This window comes from Sarcophilus harrisii, chromosome 2 (assembly GCF_902635505.1).
Source record: "Sarcophilus harrisii chromosome 2, mSarHar1.11, whole genome shotgun sequence".
In the NCBI taxonomy this organism is placed as follows: domain Eukaryota; kingdom Metazoa; phylum Chordata; class Mammalia; order Dasyuromorphia; family Dasyuridae; genus Sarcophilus; species Sarcophilus harrisii.
The window spans coordinates 606,271,894-606,292,212 of NC_045427.1; the positions used below are offsets into that span (position 1 = coordinate 606,271,894).

Below are 20,319 nucleotides of genomic sequence, written 5' to 3' on the forward strand. Positions count from 1 at the left end.
AGTATCACCAAGGGTCATGCAAGACTGAAAAATGACTCAATAACATTAGCTATCTCAAAACAGAAAAGGTTGTCTTAGTAAGTAGTGGGTTCCCCCACATTGGGCATCTTCAAGCAAAGGTAACTGGGCATAGAGGGAATTCTTGTACAAATCACGAGGTTAAGTGGCTGAAGTGAGCCTAGATTCTGAGTCTAGGACCAGTGGTCATGGAACTAGTTTTTGGTCTGAGCTCTGTCACTCACTACCTGGGTAACCCTGACCATGTCAAAACTGCTTTCAGTCAAGGGAACGTAACACAGGAATAGGGCTTTGACTTGTAGTTTCATTAATATAGGGAGCACCCAGATATGGAAACTCCTTCTAGCAATGAAGGTAGGTGCCCGTTCACATCCCCTTAAACTGTAGTCTTAAGAGAGTTGCTTAAGATAACTGTATAAATATGTACACATATATTGAATTTAAGCATATATTTAAATATGTTTATCATATATTGGATTACCTGCCATTTAGGGGAAAGGGTAGGGGGAAAGAGGGAAAAATTTGGAACACAAAGTTTTGCAAGGGTTAATATTGAAAAATTTATCCATGAACATGTTTTGAAAATAAAAAGCTTATATATATGTAAAGCTTTATATATATATATATATATATATATATATATATATGTAAAGCTTTACATATATATATGTGTGTATATATATATATATATATATATATAGAGAGAGAGAGAGAGAGAGAGAGAGAGAGTAATACACCTAAAGTAGATGAAAAAAAGAGAGAGTTACTTAGAACACTAAATAGTTAAAAAATTTGTCCAAGGTCACACAGCCAATATGGATTAAAGACAGGACTTGAACTCACATCTTGCAGGCTTTAAGCGTGACTGTCTACCCATGCTGTTTTAAAAGCAAGAATATGCAAGCTTTTTTTATGCTATACAGAGTTAGGCATTTTTAAATGCCTAAAATAAAATATATAACATTTTTTTAAAATGACACCAATTGTACAGTGAGCTAATTATTAACTTTTTTTTAAGTTTACAGATCCTGGGTTAAGATCCTAGAATAACTTTAGAATTGGAAAAGAATTTAGAAACTCATCATATACAATTTTTAAATTTATTTTTTCAATGAAAAAAACCATAAATTTTTTTCTCCCTCCTATTTTCCTCTTTTGAATAAGAAAAAAAAAAAAATTCCTTGTAGGAAATACACAAACTCATCATTTTCCAGATGAGGAGACTACGGTCAGAGAAGTTAAGGGATTTGTCCAAGCTTACCCAGGCATTAAATGATAGTCAGGATTCAACCTCTGCTTTTCTGATTCCAATCCAGATGACTTTCTGCTATATCTCGTTGCTTCTCAGCTTCCTTATTTGTAAAATGAAGGGGTTGGTCCCTTTGTCCCAAACTGGCTAAGCTGGCTCTCCCTCCAAAGCCCAGAACCACACATGGCCCAGATAGCTGCCTTCTCCCCTATGGAGGAGGGGGTAAGAGTTCAGCTGGGGCCAAGGGTGGCCTCCAGAAACAGCTCTTTAAAATGTGCATACTGGAAAAAGAGGCTGCAATCTTATCCCAGCAGGGCCCTCAGAAGTAGGGGAGGAAGAGAAAAGACAGCCCTATTTGTTCATCCAGCCCTTCCACACTGAGATTCATGATAAGGGCCACTGGAAAAGTTTAGGGTGGGAGTGGGGGGCAGAGAAGGAAAGGTCAGACCACTCTCTCCCAGAGTAAAGCCCACTTTCTCTCCGTAGGGAAGTTGGATGATTCAGCAGCAGACTATCCACTAGGCCTGCCCTGGAGGCTTTCCAAGGCCCACAAAGGGTGGACAATAATGGTCAAAGGCTGGGTTAGGCTCCTCCCTCCTGGCCCTAGCTTTCTCCCAAGAGACAAAAGGCCGGCAAACTCCATCCTGCAGTCTTGGAGGGAATGCTGGCCAAGAGGGAGCTAAGATCCTGGGAGAGAGACAAAGGGGGAGAGAGAGCAAAAGGGGGAAAAGATGAAGCAGCAAAGGAAAGAAGAGAGAATCAGAGGCAGACGTTGCTACAGGGAGATAAAGAAAGAGGAAAATGGACAGACTGCATGAGATCACCTCTGAGTCTCTTTTCTCTCCCAGACCAAGGGAAATTGCTACAGCTAGAGGATGCATAGGGAGTGAGCAAAAGGCACTCTCAGAAGTCAGCTTCTGAGAGGCGGAAAAATATACACCCAAAAACATCACCCGGGGGGCCCTTTTCTCCCACAGAAATAAGAATCCAATTTTTCTCATTGTCCTCTCATTTTTATCTTTTCCCCACCAAAGCCCTCTCCGGTGAGATCCACCATCTTTACCTCAGCTTCCTGCTCTCCCCCTACAGTTTTCTTTAACTCTGGGGTTCCCATCTCTCCCTTATGGTTCCCCTCCTCCACTCTGAGATGGTCTGAAAGGAAAACTTGCTCTATCTATTCCTAAATTCAGGTTCCTCCTTTCCCCCAATGGATTCCAAATGGATGTGATTTCACTTAACTCCAAATTTATGACAATTTGGACGTAGTTGGCCTTAGCCTCTCAACCCCACCAGAAAAGTGGGGGAGCTAAATAAGCTTAATAAAAAGTAAACTATAAGTGGGGATGGGTGGGGGAGGTGTGGATGGCGAACATCCTCAACAGAGCAAATAGTTTTCAAGTACTATTTGCATTCAATTAATATGCTAATGAAAATGGACTCTTATCTTTTCACTAAAGTAGATTTGGCCGGTCCTCCACTAGTCTGAGGTTTTTCTTTTCAGTCCGTATAAAAGGAAAAAGAGCAGTTGGTTGTCCAGTGGTTAAAGACCTGGGCCTGGATTTAGGCCCTGAATCTTCCTGAATTCAAATCTGCCCTCAGATGTTTACTAGCAATGGGACCTGGACAAGTTAACTGAATTCTGTTTGCCTTAGTTTCCTCATCTATAAAATGAAGTTGCAGAAGGAAATGGCAAACCACCTCCAGTATCTTGGTCAAGAATGCATTTGAGGGGCAGGTAGCCAGTGGGGCAGTGGTTAGAGCACCAGCCCTGAAGTCAGGGGGACCTGAATTCAAATCTAGTCTCAGACACTTAACACTTCCTAGCTTTGTGACTCTGGGCAAGTCACCAAAAAATAAAATAAAAGAGTGGGAAATAACAGACCTGAGACTACACAGGTCCTCCTGAAATACTCAGAGAACCAGAGGAAGGCCTCCACACACTGGGTAGATCCTTCTAATGAAAGACTTTGTGGAGAAGCCAAAAATCACACAGGATGGGAACGAATGATTAGATCAGAAATGCATTTAAATTAATATAATGTGTTTCTTTTCAAATGTTCTATAATTCAGAAGTGGAAAAAGTGCTGGAATTGGAAAGCAATGATTGGGATTCTGATTCTGACACTGTCACTGATTACCTGAGTAACTCTGGACAAATTATTTAACCTTCCTCAGTTTCTGAGGTAAAAGAAGAGGGTGGAAGAGGCTCTGAGGTCCTTTCTAATTTGCAATCTGGAAGCCTAAATTTAAATGGCTTCATCACCTGACTCCTTCTGACTTGGTAAATCTTCTATCTTACTTTCCACCATCCAGGCAAAGCATCTTGGTATACCTGCATTACTTGAGAACATCCGCGTGTTTCCCAGCTGCCACGTTTTTGTCCTGGCTGTCCCCAAACATGCCTGGAGGCCCTAGTAATTCTGCATGTGGGAGGTGGGGTGCCCTGTTTTAACCCCACCCCCACCCCACACAGTACTTTTGCCTATCTATCCTTTATCTCTTGCACGTACTGGTTGTTCACATGTTAGAATGTGGCCCCAGAGGACAAGGATGATTCTTTGCTTTTCTCTGTACCCCCAAGGTTTGGTACAGTTCCCGGCACACTTATTAAAGGCTTACTGACGCTTGAGTGGCCCGCCCCACTAGAACCCGATTCTCTCCTTTCCCCCAACCTTTGATTCAGTTCTGACTTTCTAGGGTGCTTTTCAAAAACCCCAGTGCCAAATCATCAAGACCCAGCCAAGCCTGGGATCCATTTCATTTTCACACCTTCCAATCCACCCAAATCCCTCCTTCCAGGGGCGTGAGATGGGAAGAATGCTAAGTACCTTCTTAGGACCAAGGTTTTAATCCTCTTACCTGACTCTCTCCCCTCAAGAATTAATTGCTGCCTGGATAACTTTTATTTCCATCTGGGCCAGCCCCAAGCATCCTCAGGGTAGAAAGTGCCCTTGGATTCTGGCAAATCTGCTCTGTCAGCCAGCTTCCTGGACCAGATTCCAGGGAGGCCGGTGGCTGAAGCCCAGTGTGCTCGAGCCAGAGGCAATCACTTTCCTTGGGCACCAGCAGCGCTAGACCCAAGGACTAGATCACTTATGGAGGTTGTGTTCAAGGTCTCCATTTCCTGTTAATTGCTGCTCTGTACCTTCCCTCTGGGGAAACCACCATTTACTTCTTAATGACCTCATACCAGCCACATTTCTTAGGCTACCCATAGGGCTAAAAAAAGCACTCTTAGAAACCACCTAGCCCACCCATTTAAAGCAGCTCTTTCAGAGCAGGGACAATGTTTTTTTGCCTTTCTCAGTGCCTCAGGCTTGGCACAGCCCTTGTATATTATAAGTGCTTAATAAATATTTGTTGATTGTGACCCCTTCTATTTTACACATATGTACACACAACAAACTGATATTCCTAAAGAGCAGATCTGATCAGGTCACTCCCTTTGCTCAGGAACCTTCAATGGCTCCCCACTGCTTTCAGAGTAAAGTACAAACTCCCCTCTTTGGGATAATCTGGATCTGAGCCTATCTTTCCAAGATGATCATATATTATTCACTCTCTCATGTTCTATATACTCTATAACACTGGACCTCCCACTTGCAAGCTTCTGCTCAGGCCATTTCCACCCCCTCCCCACCCCTCTAATCTCCTCTAGGAATTCCTACTTCCCTTCCAGGCACAGCTTGAGTATTGCCTCCTCCAGCAGATTTCCCAACTTTCCTAGTAGTCAGGACCAACTCCCCTTTCCCCAGCACAGACACTCTTCCCCCAAGGCTGCTGTTTACTCTGTAAATATCAGGGATGTATTTGTCTATGAATGTGTGGTAGTCTCCCAGAAGAATGTAAACTCCTTGAAGGCAGAGAGTATCTCACTTTTTAATTTTGTGTAAAAGGCTTGAGCACAAAAGGCTGGCACAAAGTAAAGGCTTTGGAAATCCCAGGGACTGGTTTTGAGGAGGGAAGTGCCTCTTCTAGATCCAGAGAGGGCATCAGAACCCAGACTCTCCCTTTAGGAACACAGTACTGTTAGTCTGAGATCTTGGAAGCCAGAAAGATCATGGTGAGACCTGGCTGGAGAACACTACATCCCAGGGGGGGGATGAAGATGGAGACTAAAAGGGGAGACTGTTACTTGCCCTTAACTTTCCCAATGTTGATCTGGGAATTTTGGGGGAGATCAATGAATAAATGAAACACTTAGTCTGAGCAAAGCAATTGCTTCATATCTGAGGATGTGAGTAGACACAGCAAGACGATGTCTGCTCTCCAGACACTCACATTCTAATGGTAGAAGAAGCTGCATATGGAAACTTCCGCTGGGGAGATGACAGTCTCAAGCTCCTCGGGACACACTTGTTTCATCTTTACAGAGATGGCTTCCCGAGATGATCCATCCTAAACGCTTTCTGCTACAGCTTCTCACTTCTCTCTCTGAATGCTCCTTCCTCAGAGAAGGTGGCCATGCTTTTTCACCAAACACTCATCCTCCCCCTAGACTTGAAGACTGCCAGGTTCACTAAACTAAAACCTTTTCAGTGATGTCATTTAACCTTCTCAACAGCTATCCGGGGAAGAGTTCAGTCTGGATTTTTGACAAGGAAATTAACTACACAGAGGACATACAGTAGTCTTTAGGCAACGGGGAGTTGGATTGATTGAAAGGCAAGTGCTTTTAAGTGGGTGTAGCAGGAAGAATTTTGGAGGCCGGCCAAGGCTAAGATTCCACCTCTCTTCTCTGTACACTGAACATGTCAGATAATCGCTAGTCCATCTGGGATTCAGAGGCAGCTCCAGCCTGGTCAGTTTACCTTCAGTACAGAGAATAAGGGAACCACGATTTTACTCTCCGGACTGCTTATGGCATATTAGACATCAGTGACCAAGTCGCCCCTGGCTGTATTGAGAAAGTCCCAGGGGACTGTGGGAACCCAATGTTTCCCAAGAGAGAAGACTCTCCAGTTCATTTGGAGGTTTCATATCTGGGCTGAGACAGAGAAATATGTATTCTAGGTAGAGAAAATGGTGAACTTCAGTGGAGTAATGGAATATTTAATTCTGAAAACCCCATCTGATCCCTAGAAATAAACTTCTAGAACTCTAAAAAGTGAATTGACAAATAGAACAATGAACTGCTCCTTTGGAACTTTCTGCAATTACGACCATTCTCTTAGTAAGCAGTTAAACTCCACTTGATGACACTCTGATTGGGTATAAGCTTCTGATACCCTGGCATAGCAGAGATGCCCAGGGCTCCCACCAAGGGAATCCCATCACCTGTCTTCTGCCTAACTGTGCAACTCTAGATGTTTTTTTGTTTGTTTGTTTTTTAAACTGCCATTTCCCCTGCCTTTCCTGGGCTGATAGATTGACAAATTATGTTTGTTCGGAATGGATAGAACCTAGCTCAGATATTTATTAACATGGGAGCCTGGGCAATTTACTTCATTTATAAAACAGGCTATGTAAATGTTAGCTATTACCATTCCTATTCTTATTATTTCTGTCAAACTTAAGGCTGATAACTCCCTCTCTAGATATACCGGTTTACCGAACAGCTCCTACAACAATGTACAGACTGGCTGGGTGACTAAAGTACCTGAGTCTTACTTTTCTCATCTGAAAAATAGGGTTGATAATCCCTGCTCTGCTTCTGTACCTCATGGTGTCTTTGGAGTGACAAATGAGACAATGGATAAGAAGAGCACTTTGCAAACTATAAAACACTGTATAAATGTTAGCTATGATAGATGCTGCAAAGACAAACCTGTCCTTCTTTGAGACACTCTGTCCCTGCCTGCGCTCCTGTGCCCGAGACACTTACCTAAGCCTATCGTCATCGCCTGATGGATGAGTGGAGGTTAAATATATGCCGGCAGCATATCCTCCCTCTCCTGGTTTGGGGTGCCTCTCTTCCCTTTCTCCCTTGCGTATCTGACAGGCTGAGAAAACAAATCATCGCCAAGTCGGCCTCCTCAGCAAACTCCCCGAAAACCTGGAGCTTAGTGGGAGAGCTACCTTGGAGCTAATCTCACCAGATCAGAGGAAGATGAGATAGATGACAGATTTCTTAACAAGAAAAGGCAGGCCTCCTGGGGATACCTGGGAATCAGAGAGGGTTGTGTCAGAGAAAACTGCTGAGACAGCACAGGATATTGTGGGCTCCCTGGCTCCTGCTGCACTATTTGCCTCCTCTCTCTCTCTCTCTCTCTCTCTCGCTCTCGCTCTCGCTCTCGCTCTTTCTCTCTCTCTTTTCCCCTCCCTCCCTCCCTCTCTTTTTCTGTCTCTCTCTGTCTTTTTTTCCTCTCTCTTTTGTGTCTCTGTCTCTTTCTCCTTTTCATTTGCCTTCCTTTTCACTATCTGCTTTGGAACCTTTACTCCTCAATCCTCAGGGCATTTAAACCTAGTCAAGATAGCAATTTTCCAAGCTCAAGAGCTGTCAGAGTCCAGCCCTCTCCATATCTGCAAAGGCCTCCTTTTCCCCATCCATCCTTTCTCTCAATGTTGGAGCTGGATTAATTCCAAACTAAGAGAACACTCAGGTCTCAAAACCCTGTGCCTGAAGGTGTAGAGAAGGCAGGGATTCTAGTTCAGCTAAAGAATATAACAAAGACCTGAATGTGAACAGTTGTCTGGAAAGTCAGGAAATCTAGGTTCTAGTCCCCAATGCTCTTTTTCACCAGCTGTTTGATTTTGGGCAAATCACTTTTCTTTTCTGGATTTATAGGATCATGAATACAAAGCTGAAAGAATCCCTTTCCCCCTCCATTTTACAAATGGGGAAACTGAGGCCTAACTAGATATAAATTTGACCTCAAGTGCTTGAGATCATAAAGGAAGTAAGCATCCACAGTGAGAGTCTCAGTCTTCCCTTCTGTTGAAGAACTCTCTCTAAAGTCTCTTCTGATCCCCAAATCTGGCAATTCTAAGCCTTCAGTTCATTGGGATGGTTAGGGAAGAGGCTACACTGGTTTACTGATTGTTAAACTAAAAGACTTTTTTGGCTTCAGGCCTTGTTAAAAGGTATCCCAATAAATTACGTCTCCTCTGTTCATTCCAGGGAAAAGAATCGACTCTCCGAGGGTAAAGGCTCTCCCAGTGCCCAGTGCACTATTTTAAAAACTAGTTCTTCTAGTCATAGGATTCTAGAGGTAGGAGTGGGAGGGTGTTCAGAGCAGGGAAAGTGAATTGGAGGACTCCCAATTTGTTCAGTGGATCCCATAATCCACATGGCCCAGCAAAGAAGCAGCAAATAGCCAGGTGCCTGGAGCTTTTATGTGGACATGTCTTACTAAATCTAGTGATTCAGGGAGAGTTGGTTTTACGCTGCCTGTGTATTGTGGTTTCAGAGGCCCCAGGATCCCTTTTCTTCTGCCACTTAAGAAAATCCCTCCTTACCCAGTTCTGATATTTCCTTGAAGGAGAATACAGTCTTTTTTTTTTTTTTTTTTCCCCTTTTCCTAGTGGCTTAAAGTGCAAATACCTCTGGGAGAGAGGATTTCTCTAATAAATGCTTATTGACTGATTAACTCAATGACCTATTCAGACTCATGTATAAGGGACTAAAAGCAGAATTTTGACTGAGAACAGATATCTTTTTGATGGAGGAGCGGGGAGAGAAGATAGGGCACTGGTTACCTAAAGGCAGATAGGAAGAATAGGGTAGGAACAAGAGGCATTTAGAAAAAAATTTCTATTTTTGTAGAAAAATGTATAGGATGAAGCTGGGAAATGTTTTCAGGCCTAAAAATCTCGAAAAGGTACAACTTAATTCTTTGGGGACTGCCTGGATTTCAATAAAGTGGATAGGATCTGATGAGTTGGGGGGAAGAGGGAAGAAACTGATGAATGTTAACAAATACTCTAAGATTTATGTGTGTCAACCACAGGGCAACCCCATAGTTGTTTCTCATGATGAATCCCCAGAGGCTGGTCCAGAGGGGTTCTCGCCAATGACACAGCTTCTTTAGTGAGTGTGACCCCTGAGAACACCATCATTTATATGATGAATGTCTCCATCCCTTCTTGTCTTTGGGGAAGATCATGGGGCAAAGACAGAGGGAGCAGAAATGATAATGATAAGGTCAGGTCAGAGGAAGAAGGAAAAGAGAGGTATCCAAGAACCTTAACAGAAATTAAAAAGCCAATGGCATAGTTTAGGGTCCAAGAGCAAATCAGTTTGGCTGGCAGAGGCAGTCACGGAGCAGAAACACTAAGGAAGTAAAAAAAGGTAAAAGACAGAAGGGCTGTTTATGGAAAGGACTCACATTACACAGAGAGACATGTGGCAACCATGCCTTCAACAGGAAGCAATTAACCAGGGAACAGAGGAGTTGATCTCGAGTACACTGAATTGGGGGGTGGCAGGCTGGAATTAGTCTGGATGACTGGCTCTATCCTTCAAGCATGTCCCATACCACTTCAACTCATTACCCTATCCTAAAATTTCTCATAAGTATGGGGGGAGAAAGATACTCAATTCCTTTGAAGTGGAAATATTCTATGTTTCTTGGGTTCCACAGAGTCCAGAGACTATAGAACTGATTTCAGAACAAAGCTAGATTTAGGAAGTTAGCTGCTGCTGGGACGAAGCTGGATCTGAGGGAAGCTCAAATTCAGTCTCAGCCTGTGTTTTCACTCCTGCTCCTACAATAACAAACCACTATTGGTGAAGTGGGAATATCAGAATCTTGGATTTTCAATTCACCATGAGACAGGAGGAGCTGGAAAGAGAGAGAGAGAGAGAGAGAGAGAGAGAGAGAGAGAGAGAGAGAGAGAGAGAGAGAGAAGAGAAAGAGAGAAGACAGAGACAGAGAGAGGAGAGAGAGAAGAAAGAGAGAGGGAGGGAGAGAGAGAAGAGCGACAGAGAAATAGAGAGAGAGAGAGAGAGAGAGAGAGAGAGAGAGAGAGAGAGAGAGAGAGAGGAGAGAGACAGAGAGAAGAGACACACACAGAGAGAGAGGACAGTGACTGCTAGAATAAATAATGATATTGCAAGAAGTGCTCTTTACCCAAAGTAATAGTTTTCCTTTAGCTATAGCTATAGGCTGTTTTATTGGGGGAGTCAACTTCCTGGTGCTCCCTTTCCAAACAACCCCAAAAGACAGGTATTTGCTGATCATAACATCAAATAATAGGTTTTGCTTGTCTTATTCTTTTGTTCCTAAGGCTAATTTTGTATGGGTTGTGATGATGTTGCCCATGAACACCCTAATGAAGGCAGTTTAATACCAAACCATTAGGTTAACAAAAGGGTCAACTTTTCACACGGGGAAAAATGACTAATTTGCTCACTGCCAGTAAGCAGTTGCCCAGCACACATGTAATTTGCAAATCCCGAGAGAAAAGCAGTGGCGTGGGTGAAACACCTTGCTTTGGAAGCAAGAGAAAAGACTGCAGAAAACTTCTTGAATCTTTGGTTAGAAGGTCTAAAATACTATAAGAAGAAACATTCGATTGGTGACAATGGGGAGATAGAAGCTCTCTTGCTCAGGGAAGAGCTGATCTCCCTTCACCCCCTATTCAGTATCCAGAAAGATCATTACAAGGGGACAGTGATTATCACAGGACAGGGTAGGATTAAGGGAGTTAAGTTGGCTCTGGAAGGCTTCGAGTCAGATCCCAGGAAGGATTTCCTAACCAGAAGACTAGGGGAAAAAAACATAGAAAAGATCCGCAGAGGGCATGTGCATGTGGATGGAACATCTTTCTGGGAAGTTATTCAGAAAAAGATGCTTAGATGAGGAAGTTATTGGGGGGAAGGGGAGGGAGGAGGGAGATCAAATGGCCTTGGAAAGGTTCTTCAGCCAAAGAGTAATCATGAGAAGACAAGTGGTCAGGAGTGGGGGTGGGGGAAAGTTAGCCGGAGTGAAAACCAGGGGCTGCAAGAACAAAGCATTGCTGGGGCTCTGAAAGTGAATGGCTGACACTTAGCAGCCTGGCTTGGCCAGTTTGCTGCAGAGTGTGTGAGTGAGTGACTCTGTGTGTGTGTGTGTGTGTGTGTGTGTGTGTGTGTGTGTGTGTGTATGTATGTGTGTGTGTGTGTGTGAGAGAGAGAGAGAGAGAGAGAGAGAGAGAGAGAGAGAGAGAGAGAGAGAGTGTGTGTGTGTGTGTGTTTGTCCTTCTCTGCAGCTCTCCAGAGGTGCACGGGTTCCGGAGTCTCTTTCCTCTGCACAGCCCTGCCCCTGGGCCCCCCTCTTTCCTCCCCTCCTGCACCAGAAAGCCCAAACGGGAGTTTGCAGCCGCCATCATCTCCGTGGACAAAGCACTCGCTCTGTATGATCTCATCTGTCGTTCCCCTGTCCAGCCCCAGCTTGGCCTCCTGACGAGAGAGAGAGAGAGAGAGAGAGAGAGAGAGAGGCAGAATGAGAGATATTTGAAGATCAAGACAGATGGGGAAATGCAAGAGAGAAGAAAGAGAGAAAAACAGAGGTGCAAAAGGAGGAATAAAGACAGAAAGTGGATGAGAGAAAAAGAGGCAGGGATGAGAGAAAGACAGAGATGGAGAGGGAAGAGTTAGGAGGAAAGAGACAAAAATCAGGGATAGCTACAGGGCCAGCCACCAGCCAGAACCAGAGGCAGACACAGAGAGACAAAGGCAGAGAGATCCCCAAAGTCAGGCAGATGCAGGCAGACACAGAACCAGCACGAGACACAGAGAAAGACGAGGAGATTAAAAGGAGAGAGAGAAAGACACAGAGCCAGCACCAGACACACAAAGAGAGACAGAGAGACAAAAAAGAGAGAAAATCAGAAAGACAACAGAGACAGAAAGTCAGGTGCAGAGACAGATAAAGAGAGTCAGAGAGGCAATAGAGGGAAAATCAGACACACAACAGAGACGGACACACAGAGAGACAGAGGACAAAGTCAAAAAGACACAGTCGGCACCAGACACACAAAGAGAGACAGAGAGATAGAAGAGAGAAAAAATCAGACAGACACACAGAGAGAAACAGAGACAGAGACAGAAAGTAGTGCAGAGACAGATAAAGAGAGACAGAGATGACAGAAAAAATCAGAGAGACAACAGAGACACACACAGAGACAGAGACAGAAAGTCAGGTGCAGAGATAAATAGAGACAGAGAGATGACACGGAATGAAAATCAGAAAGACAATAGAGACAGACACTGAGACAGAGACAGAGATTGCCAGAGCTACAAAGTCCAACAGACCCAGACCCAGCACCAGAAATAGAAAGAGACAGAGTCAGCCCACAAAAGAGGGAGACTCAGAAGTAGAGAAAGAAACAAAGAAAAAGCCAGGAGGTCGGAGAGAGAGAGTGATGGGGAGTGGACAGGAAGGCAAAAACAGGACAGTGAGAAACACTTGGAGAAGCTGGATGGAGCCTGAGTGTGGGCCAGGTGTCTGCCAAGAGCCCTAGAGCCAAGGTACTCAGGAGGGTTTGGGAGGCAGAGACACTGGAGCTCTCCCTACCAAGCTCGCTGGAGCCTGGTGCTCTTCTGTCCTTCAAGGTTCTCAATCTGGGATTTGGGAGAGATTTCAGGGGCTCAATGACCTGGGACAGGAAAAAATGCTATCTTTATCTGCACTGACTTCTAATGGAAATGCAACATTTCCTTCCATTACCAGATTGCCAAAGGGGTCTCTAACTCAAAAAAAAAAAAAAAAAAAAGTTAAAAGCTTTGTTCTGGGAGCCACTTGTTGAAGTCCCTGAGAAAGTTAGCATTTGCTCTGTGCTCCTTGTCAGTGCCTCAAGAGCAGCGGCAGGTTAGGGGAATGAGGAGAAGGGGAGGCAGCAGAAACTAATCATCTCTGGGGTCCCCCAGCCTTCCATGGAGAATGCCCGGACTGAAAGGACACAGTAGCAGGAGGACAGAGACAGAGACAGAGAATAAGCTGGGGAAAGAAACAGGCACATGATATGGAGAGATAGAGAAAGAGATAGCAGAGATATAGAGTAGAGAAAAAAAAATCAGGGTAAGAAAAATACATAACAGCGAGCACAGGGGGAAAAAAAGATTAAGAGACAATGATATACCCAAAAACTGATGTGGACAAATCAGGAGGTGCAGAACAACTGAGCCATGATGAGAAATTACTTTTCTTTCTTTCTTTCTTTCTTTCTTTCTTTCTTTCTTTCTTTCTTTCTTTCTTTCTTTCTTTCTTTCTTTCTTTTTCTTTCTTTCTTTCTCTCTCTCTCTCTCTCTCTCTCTCTCTCTCTCTCTCTCCCTCTCTCCCTTCCTTCCTTCCTTCCTTCCTTATTTTTTTGCTGAGGCAACTGGGGCTAAGTGACTTGCCCAGGATCACACAGCTAGGAAGTGTTAAGTATTTGAGACCAGCTTCAAACTCAAGTCCTCCTGACTTCAAAGCTGGTGATCTCTCCACTGCGCCACCCTGGATTTTATTTTATACATTAAAAAACTGAGAAAACAGACTTACACCAGCCAGCCAAACAAAGGAGGGTACAACATAATCAAAGATTTTAAAGCCCCGGATAAATCAAGGGTGGTATTATAGAGTGGGAAGAACATTAATTTGGAAATCAGGAGCTGGTTTTGCCACTAACTTGCTGTGTAGCCTTAATGAAGACAATGAATTTCTGAATTGGCAAAAATTCTGAGATCCCTTTTAACTCAGAATTCTCAGAATGGAACTGAAATTCAAGATGGTGAATAAAGGTGGCAAGAAGGGGGAGGGTGAATCTCCTTGTGCGTGTGTGTGTGTGTGTGTGTGTGTGTGTGTGTGTTGAGCTTGGCTTTCCTGGAAGTTCCCAAAAGCCATGAATGGTTTAAGAAAAGGAGAAGCAGAATCAGGCAGAGAGCTTGTTCTTAGCAGAGGCATTGGTCTGGAGGGGAGGAGATGCTTCAATGAGTTTGAACGTGGACAGAAATGATAAGAAGGAGAGGAGAAGAAGTGACTCAAAGGAAGGCTCTTTGAATGACTAACATCCACATCAAACTGCAACTTTTCCAGAACAGGAAATAGAGAAAGGGACCGAGTGGGTGCTGGGCGAAGGCCATTTGCCATAGAGACACCCAGCCCGAAACTGAGGGGGAAGAAGAGTAGTCACCACTGTGATTATTAATAAGCTTTATTGTTGGCAGTAATTGCTTTGAATGTTATTCTTCATAATTAAATACTACCGACACGCGCAATGGTGGTATTGATAAATGAGATCAACCCTTGTCTCAGGGCCTGTGGCAGCTTTCCACACAGCAGAGCTGAAAGGAGAAGGAAAGCAAGCTGGGTGAAGGCTAAGTCTAACCAAGGCCAAAGCACCCAGGAAGAGAGGGGTTTCTGGGTAGGAAGTCCAAGAGCCAGCTGCTGCTTGGTTCCCAAGTTATAGAGTTATACTGCTCCCAATGGGTCCACCATGGGATTTGAATTCCTGACTTCTTAAGTCCAATTGTTTGTTTGTTAACACTGAGTTTTGTTTTTTTTAAATGAACAATAAACAATTCCCCTTCCCATCCACTCCCTTCACTGGAAAAGAAAACAGAATGGAAAACGCTCCTAAGGCAACATCCAATGCTTGGATGTGAGTCCACATCCATGCAAAGATGGAACAACAACAAGAAAGAAGCTGTTTGGAAGAGTGCCTCTGCTGGGAAAAGCCGTGGTTCCCAGTGACCCTCAAAAGGGAGTGGGGGGCAGGGGGAGGAGCACGACTCTTGTGCCTACCAGCTGATTTTGGAGTGAATTTGTCTCGGTTTGCTGCACATACGGCCAGCAGTCTATAGCCAAGATCCAGGTCAAATCCTTGTTGGGCTGCTACTCGACTAACCACCTGAAAAGAGACAGATGGAGAGAGAAAAAAAGTGTATTATTTTCCAAATAATTGTCAAGTCAAAGCCTTTACCTGATCTGGTTCCATAGGGAACAGCATTTGGGAGGACTTGTAGTACCTCCAATATACTCCCCACATATAACATCATCATCATCATCATCATCATCATCATCATCATCATCATTCTCATCCTCATCATCATCACTACAATTCTATCATTATCATTACCATCATCATCATCATCATCATCCTTTTCTTTCATATAGTAATTGCCTTAGCACTTTCACACATTCATTTTTCCATTCCCCTCCCAACCACTCTTTGTGGTAGGTGCTATATTATTCCCATTTAAAGATAAAGAAATTGAAGATATAGGCCTATAGATTTCATACTATTAAGGAGCCCAAAGGCCATCCAATTCAAGAGCCTCATTTTACAGTTGAGGTGATGGCAGAGGCAGAATTTGAACTTAAATCTCCTAATTCAGAGACAGTGAGTATTCTTTCCACTAAACCATGATCCTGAGAGAGATTGAATGACTTTTCTGTTCTCAAATGTCTCAAGTGTCCGAGCTAGGAGCCATGTCTTTGGGAAGTGAGAGATGGAGAAATAGGCAGGCAGATATTATTTTTAAAATTTTATTTATTTATTTAAAAAATACACATTGCTATATGTGGCAGATATTATTGTTACCATTTTACAAATTAGGAAACTGAGGTAAAGTGACTTGCTTCACAGTCACAAGACTAGAAACTCAAGTTCCTGCCTCTTTCCACATATACTAAAATGCTACCTTGTCTTGGGAGTAAACAATTCTTTACTAGGACACATTTCAAATGCTTCTTAAAAGGGGAGATAGAAGCAAATGAAAACCCTTGATTGGTCCATGGCTCCAATCCCTGGGTTGAGCAAAAAGGTCAGTTGCTGTGACCCAGAAAAGTTAGGTGGGAGGTTTTAGTGCACCTTGCTGGAAGGAGATCTATAAGACCTGAGTAACTTTCACTGGCATCTAGAAATAAACTTCAACTCTCAATTGACTTTCTATTTTATCCTTGTCTCCTATGCATTCATATCATCCTCCCTTAGCCACAGAATAATCTCCCCTTAGGAGCTGGTCATAATTCAATCCTAACTGACTCTTTGTGAGCCCATTTGGGGTTTTCTTGGCAAGGATACTGGCCATTTGTCATTTCCTTCTCCAGCTCATTCTACAAATGAGTAAACTGAGGCAAAGAGGGGTAAAGGACTTTCTCAGGACCATACGGCTGGTAAGTCTGCAACAGGATTTGACTTAGGAAGATGAATCTTTCTGATTCCAAGCTCAACACTCTACTCACAGTGCTCCCATCATTAGTTTAGTGGAATCTATTGTGTTCTTTCTAAAATAATCTTACTAAGTTCTTAAAAATTTTTTATTAATGCCTTTTATTTTAACATTACATTCATTTCTGAAGATATTTCTCCCCTTTCAATCTTTCCTTTTGACAGAAAGCAAAAGCAGTTCAACAAAACTAATCATTTATGACAACGTATGCAATATTCTACAAATGTGGCTCCCCATCCTACTTTTACGACAAAGAAAGATAAATAGATTTATTCATTTTTTTTCTTGGGATTAATTATGCTTGGTCATTTTTTTTTAAATAGCAGACTTTATTCTTTCAATTAAGAATGTCCTAAAAAAAAAAAAAACCCTAAGGTGTACAATTACTCTTAAGTAAATATGGCACAGCGAGCATTTGAAAAATAGCACACACTGATGTTCCAATACTTTTTCTTTGGATATGTTGAGAAACAGTAGACATCTTCTTGGGGTTGGGGAAGAGAACCTGTGGCTGCCTTCTTTTTTTTGACCATTACTCTTATAGAAAGCAGAGGACAGTACTGACTTTCACTAGCAGTAAAAAGAATTATTAGGAAGCAGCAATGAGCAACTGAACCATCACTGGCAGGCCCATAATAGATTGCAAACCCTTGGTATCTATTCTTTACAGTACATGGATTTTTTTTTAAGTGTTACTAATTACAAAGTTGTTCCATTGTATCATGGAATGATACAGTACATTTAACACTTATAGGTTAACTATTCAGCAGTACTGGGTGAATTGTATTATTCTGAACTACTTTCTAGCATCTAGACTTTCTAATTAACAGCACAAAAATGGGATTTCTATTATTGAGAAGGAATTGTGTGGACAATGATGCAGTTTATAAGCAGACCATGTTATTACAATTGATTTGAAAATGGAGATTCACAATGATGTAGCAGGTCAGGTTTTAATGTTGTTTGTGAAGATGATGATTAATATTAATAGGATATGGACTGGTTCTGTGATTTCACTGGTCTAGGGAATTCCTAGGTGAGGAAAATCTTTCTCCCAATACATATAATTTTTGTTTGTAACTTATATAGTCTTAGAGAGTTATTATTATTAAATATTAATAGAGAAGAATAATAGAACCTTAGCTATAGATGGATCTTAAAGACCATCTAGTCCAACTCTCTGATTTTATGTATTTATTTTGTTGGAAAAGATCTATGATTTTATTGATACACAGTAGGTAACTCCTAGTGAGGCCTCTGTCTGCCAATTCAGGTTCCTCACTTTCTCCATAGCTAGTCTTACAGAATTGTCTGGGCCATTAATAGGTGACTTAACTTGTCTCAGAGTCATAAAGCTAGTCAGTGACAAAGTTAGGACTAGAATCCAGATCTCTTGCCTCTTGTCTAGTGTTTAGCAGGTACTTAGTAAATCTTGATTGATTGACTGGCTCAATTATATTATGACAGTTCCTAGCACAGACTCAATGGGGGTGACCTCCTTTGTGTTAGAGTCTAGTCAAAGCTAATGAATACAAAAAAATGAAAGATTTAGTTCTCACACCAGAATCAATGAAAAGAAAAGGCTTTCCTGTGATCAAAATGTTTGCTTAGTTTTTCTTGTGCAAACGGAAAACACATTTTCATACCAACATAATATAGGATACTTTCTACTACCACTTTTCACTTATACTGGTTTTACTTTTCCCTCTAACTCCTAAAAAGGCTCAGTGGTTCCATGGACAGAATTCTGAGTCTGAAGTCAGAAAGACCAGTGTTCAAATCTGGACTGGACATTTACTAGATGGATAACCCTGACCAAGTCACTAAGCCCTGTTTGCCTCGGTTTCCTAGTCTATAAAATGAACCAGAGAAAGAAATGGCCAACATAGGGGGCAGCTAGGTGGTGCAGTGGATAGAGCATCAGCCCTGAAGTCAGGAGGACGTGAGTTCAAATCTGTCTCAGACACTTAACACTTCCTGGCTGTGTGACCCTGGGCAAGTCACTTAACCCCAATTGCCTCAGGAAAAAAAAAAGAAAAAAGAAATAGCCAACATCTCCAGTATCTTTGTTAAGAAAGCCCCAAATGGGATCATGAAGGGTTGGACAAGACTGAACAACAACAAAGATGACAGGCAATGTTATTTTCCAATCTTATTTAGTATAAAAAAAGCTCTAAGACAGCTTCACGTCATGCCCACGAGGCATCCCAGAAGTGAGGAGAAAATATCTCTCTTTTTGTCCAATTTTGCTGACTCTACTTCATCTCCCCTGATAAGCTAATATCATTGATCTGGTTTACTTAAGAAAAAATAATCAACAAAAAAATCTTTTATCTTCTCAGTCACAGACTGCTGCTGCCTGCTTTTTAGGCAGTGCTTTTGAGAGCGCATAAGTGGGATGCTTATGAAGGAAGGGAGAGGGGACTGGGCAAAATGAATCAGCATGCCAAAGGCCCACCCATCTCAGTAACGCCTACAGGGATGGGGACTGGGAAGGCTCAGCTGTTCTCTTGTCAACCTTAAAATCTCAATACACCCCAGTTCCTTTCAACAGTGTTCCTAATACTGCCACTTATAAATTTTCCTAAATCTTTTCTGAATTCATTTCTATTCCTTTTTGTCACTCTTCAAGGTTTGGTTTATTAACCAGCGTATGAAGTAGGATTTACTTATGTTGACCTTAGATTCACCGTGAAGTTCTAAAAATCACCCTACAAAATAATTGCAAAATACCATCTCTTTTACTTGGATAATCTCTTGGCAACGTGGTATAGCTGTGAGTCACAAAATACTGCAATCTCAGAAAAGTTTCAGTGACCCAAAGGGCAATGGAAAGATACACACACATTGGGGGCACCAACATTGACACATCTACTCAGAGGGCATCACCAAGGCTGTGTATGATTGGAAAAGGAATTGGGCTGGTTCATGTATCAAGAGTGAAGAATCACAGATGGGCAGCTTAAACACTACGCTGGTGTCCATGAAATATTAGGAGAACTCGAGAAAAGTTCCCAGTGCATTGACAAGACAGACAATTTACATATGGAATAAGATCATAGGATCAAAGATGTGATATGGTTGGAAGAGCGTGGGCTACAGAGCTGGCCTCTGAAGCTTATTATCAATGGGATCTTGGCCAAGTTATAACCTCCAGGAGTTCCTTTCATTTGCAATGTAAAGGGGTTGTACTGGATGATCTCGGAGGAAGCTTCTGATTCTAGTTCTATGATCCTGTGTTGCCACCTCTGTTAATCTGCAATAGTAAGCTGGGTTTCTTTGAAAAAATTTATTATATTTTTAGATCTGAATTTTTTCCCTCACACCTTCCCTCCTCTGTAGGTTACATTTCAAAATAAACAGTGATTGACAGCCACAAACACCCACTTCTGGAACTAAATCACAGACTTCTCCCCAGACCATCTTATCAATTAGGGGAAAAGAACATATATATATATATATATATATATATTTTGGGGGGTGGGGAGAGGGGGTAGGTGGGGAGAAGGAGGTTAGGGCTTGCAGATTCCTGACCCTATAAGGCTGGGCAGGTAAGTAAGGTGGAAGCTTTCTACTGCCCTCTTCTGGACATTGACTCACTCTTCCCCATCATTTCTGTGGGAGCTAGCTCACCAGTCCCATACTGCTCCTCTTCCTCTGACCCTCACTGGTACAGCTGACAAAAGCTCAAGCGGGGCTGGGACTTTTAATGAATACTTGAAAGAGTTCAAGCTCTGCGGAGAGTCAATATACTTTTTAGCTCTGCTTACTCTAGAAAGGTTACATGTTGGTATTTTTTAAACACTGGCTGCCTAACCCTAACCTGCTTTTTGAAAGCCTAAATTTTTGCTATCTCCCATTGTTATTATTAGCAGGGAAAATGTGGGATGGCCTGGATGGAGGCAATATGATGAGACTGTAGGTATATCTCATTTACCTAATCTTATGGAGGGGAGACCCAAGGGGCCATGATATT

The 20,319-nt window shown here is 42.6% G+C and overlaps 1 protein-coding gene across 10 annotated transcripts in view; it reads right to left on the reverse strand.

The window, feature by feature from the left end:
- Nucleotides 1–20,319, reverse strand: part of ZMIZ1 (zinc finger MIZ-type containing 1) — a 430,170-nt gene that overhangs the window by 138,006 nt on the left and 271,845 nt on the right. For 9 of the 10 annotated variants that reach the window (XM_031956396.1, XM_031956401.1, XM_031956399.1 and 6 more), the window contains one exon: nt 14,914–15,019. In XM_031956396.1, the coding sequence (XP_031812256.1) occupies nt 14,914–15,019 (106 nt within the window). Of the gene's footprint in view, nt 1–1,279; nt 3,061–14,913; nt 15,020–20,319 lie in introns of those variants that run through there. The other variant, XM_031956405.1, reaches the window with a different exon arrangement.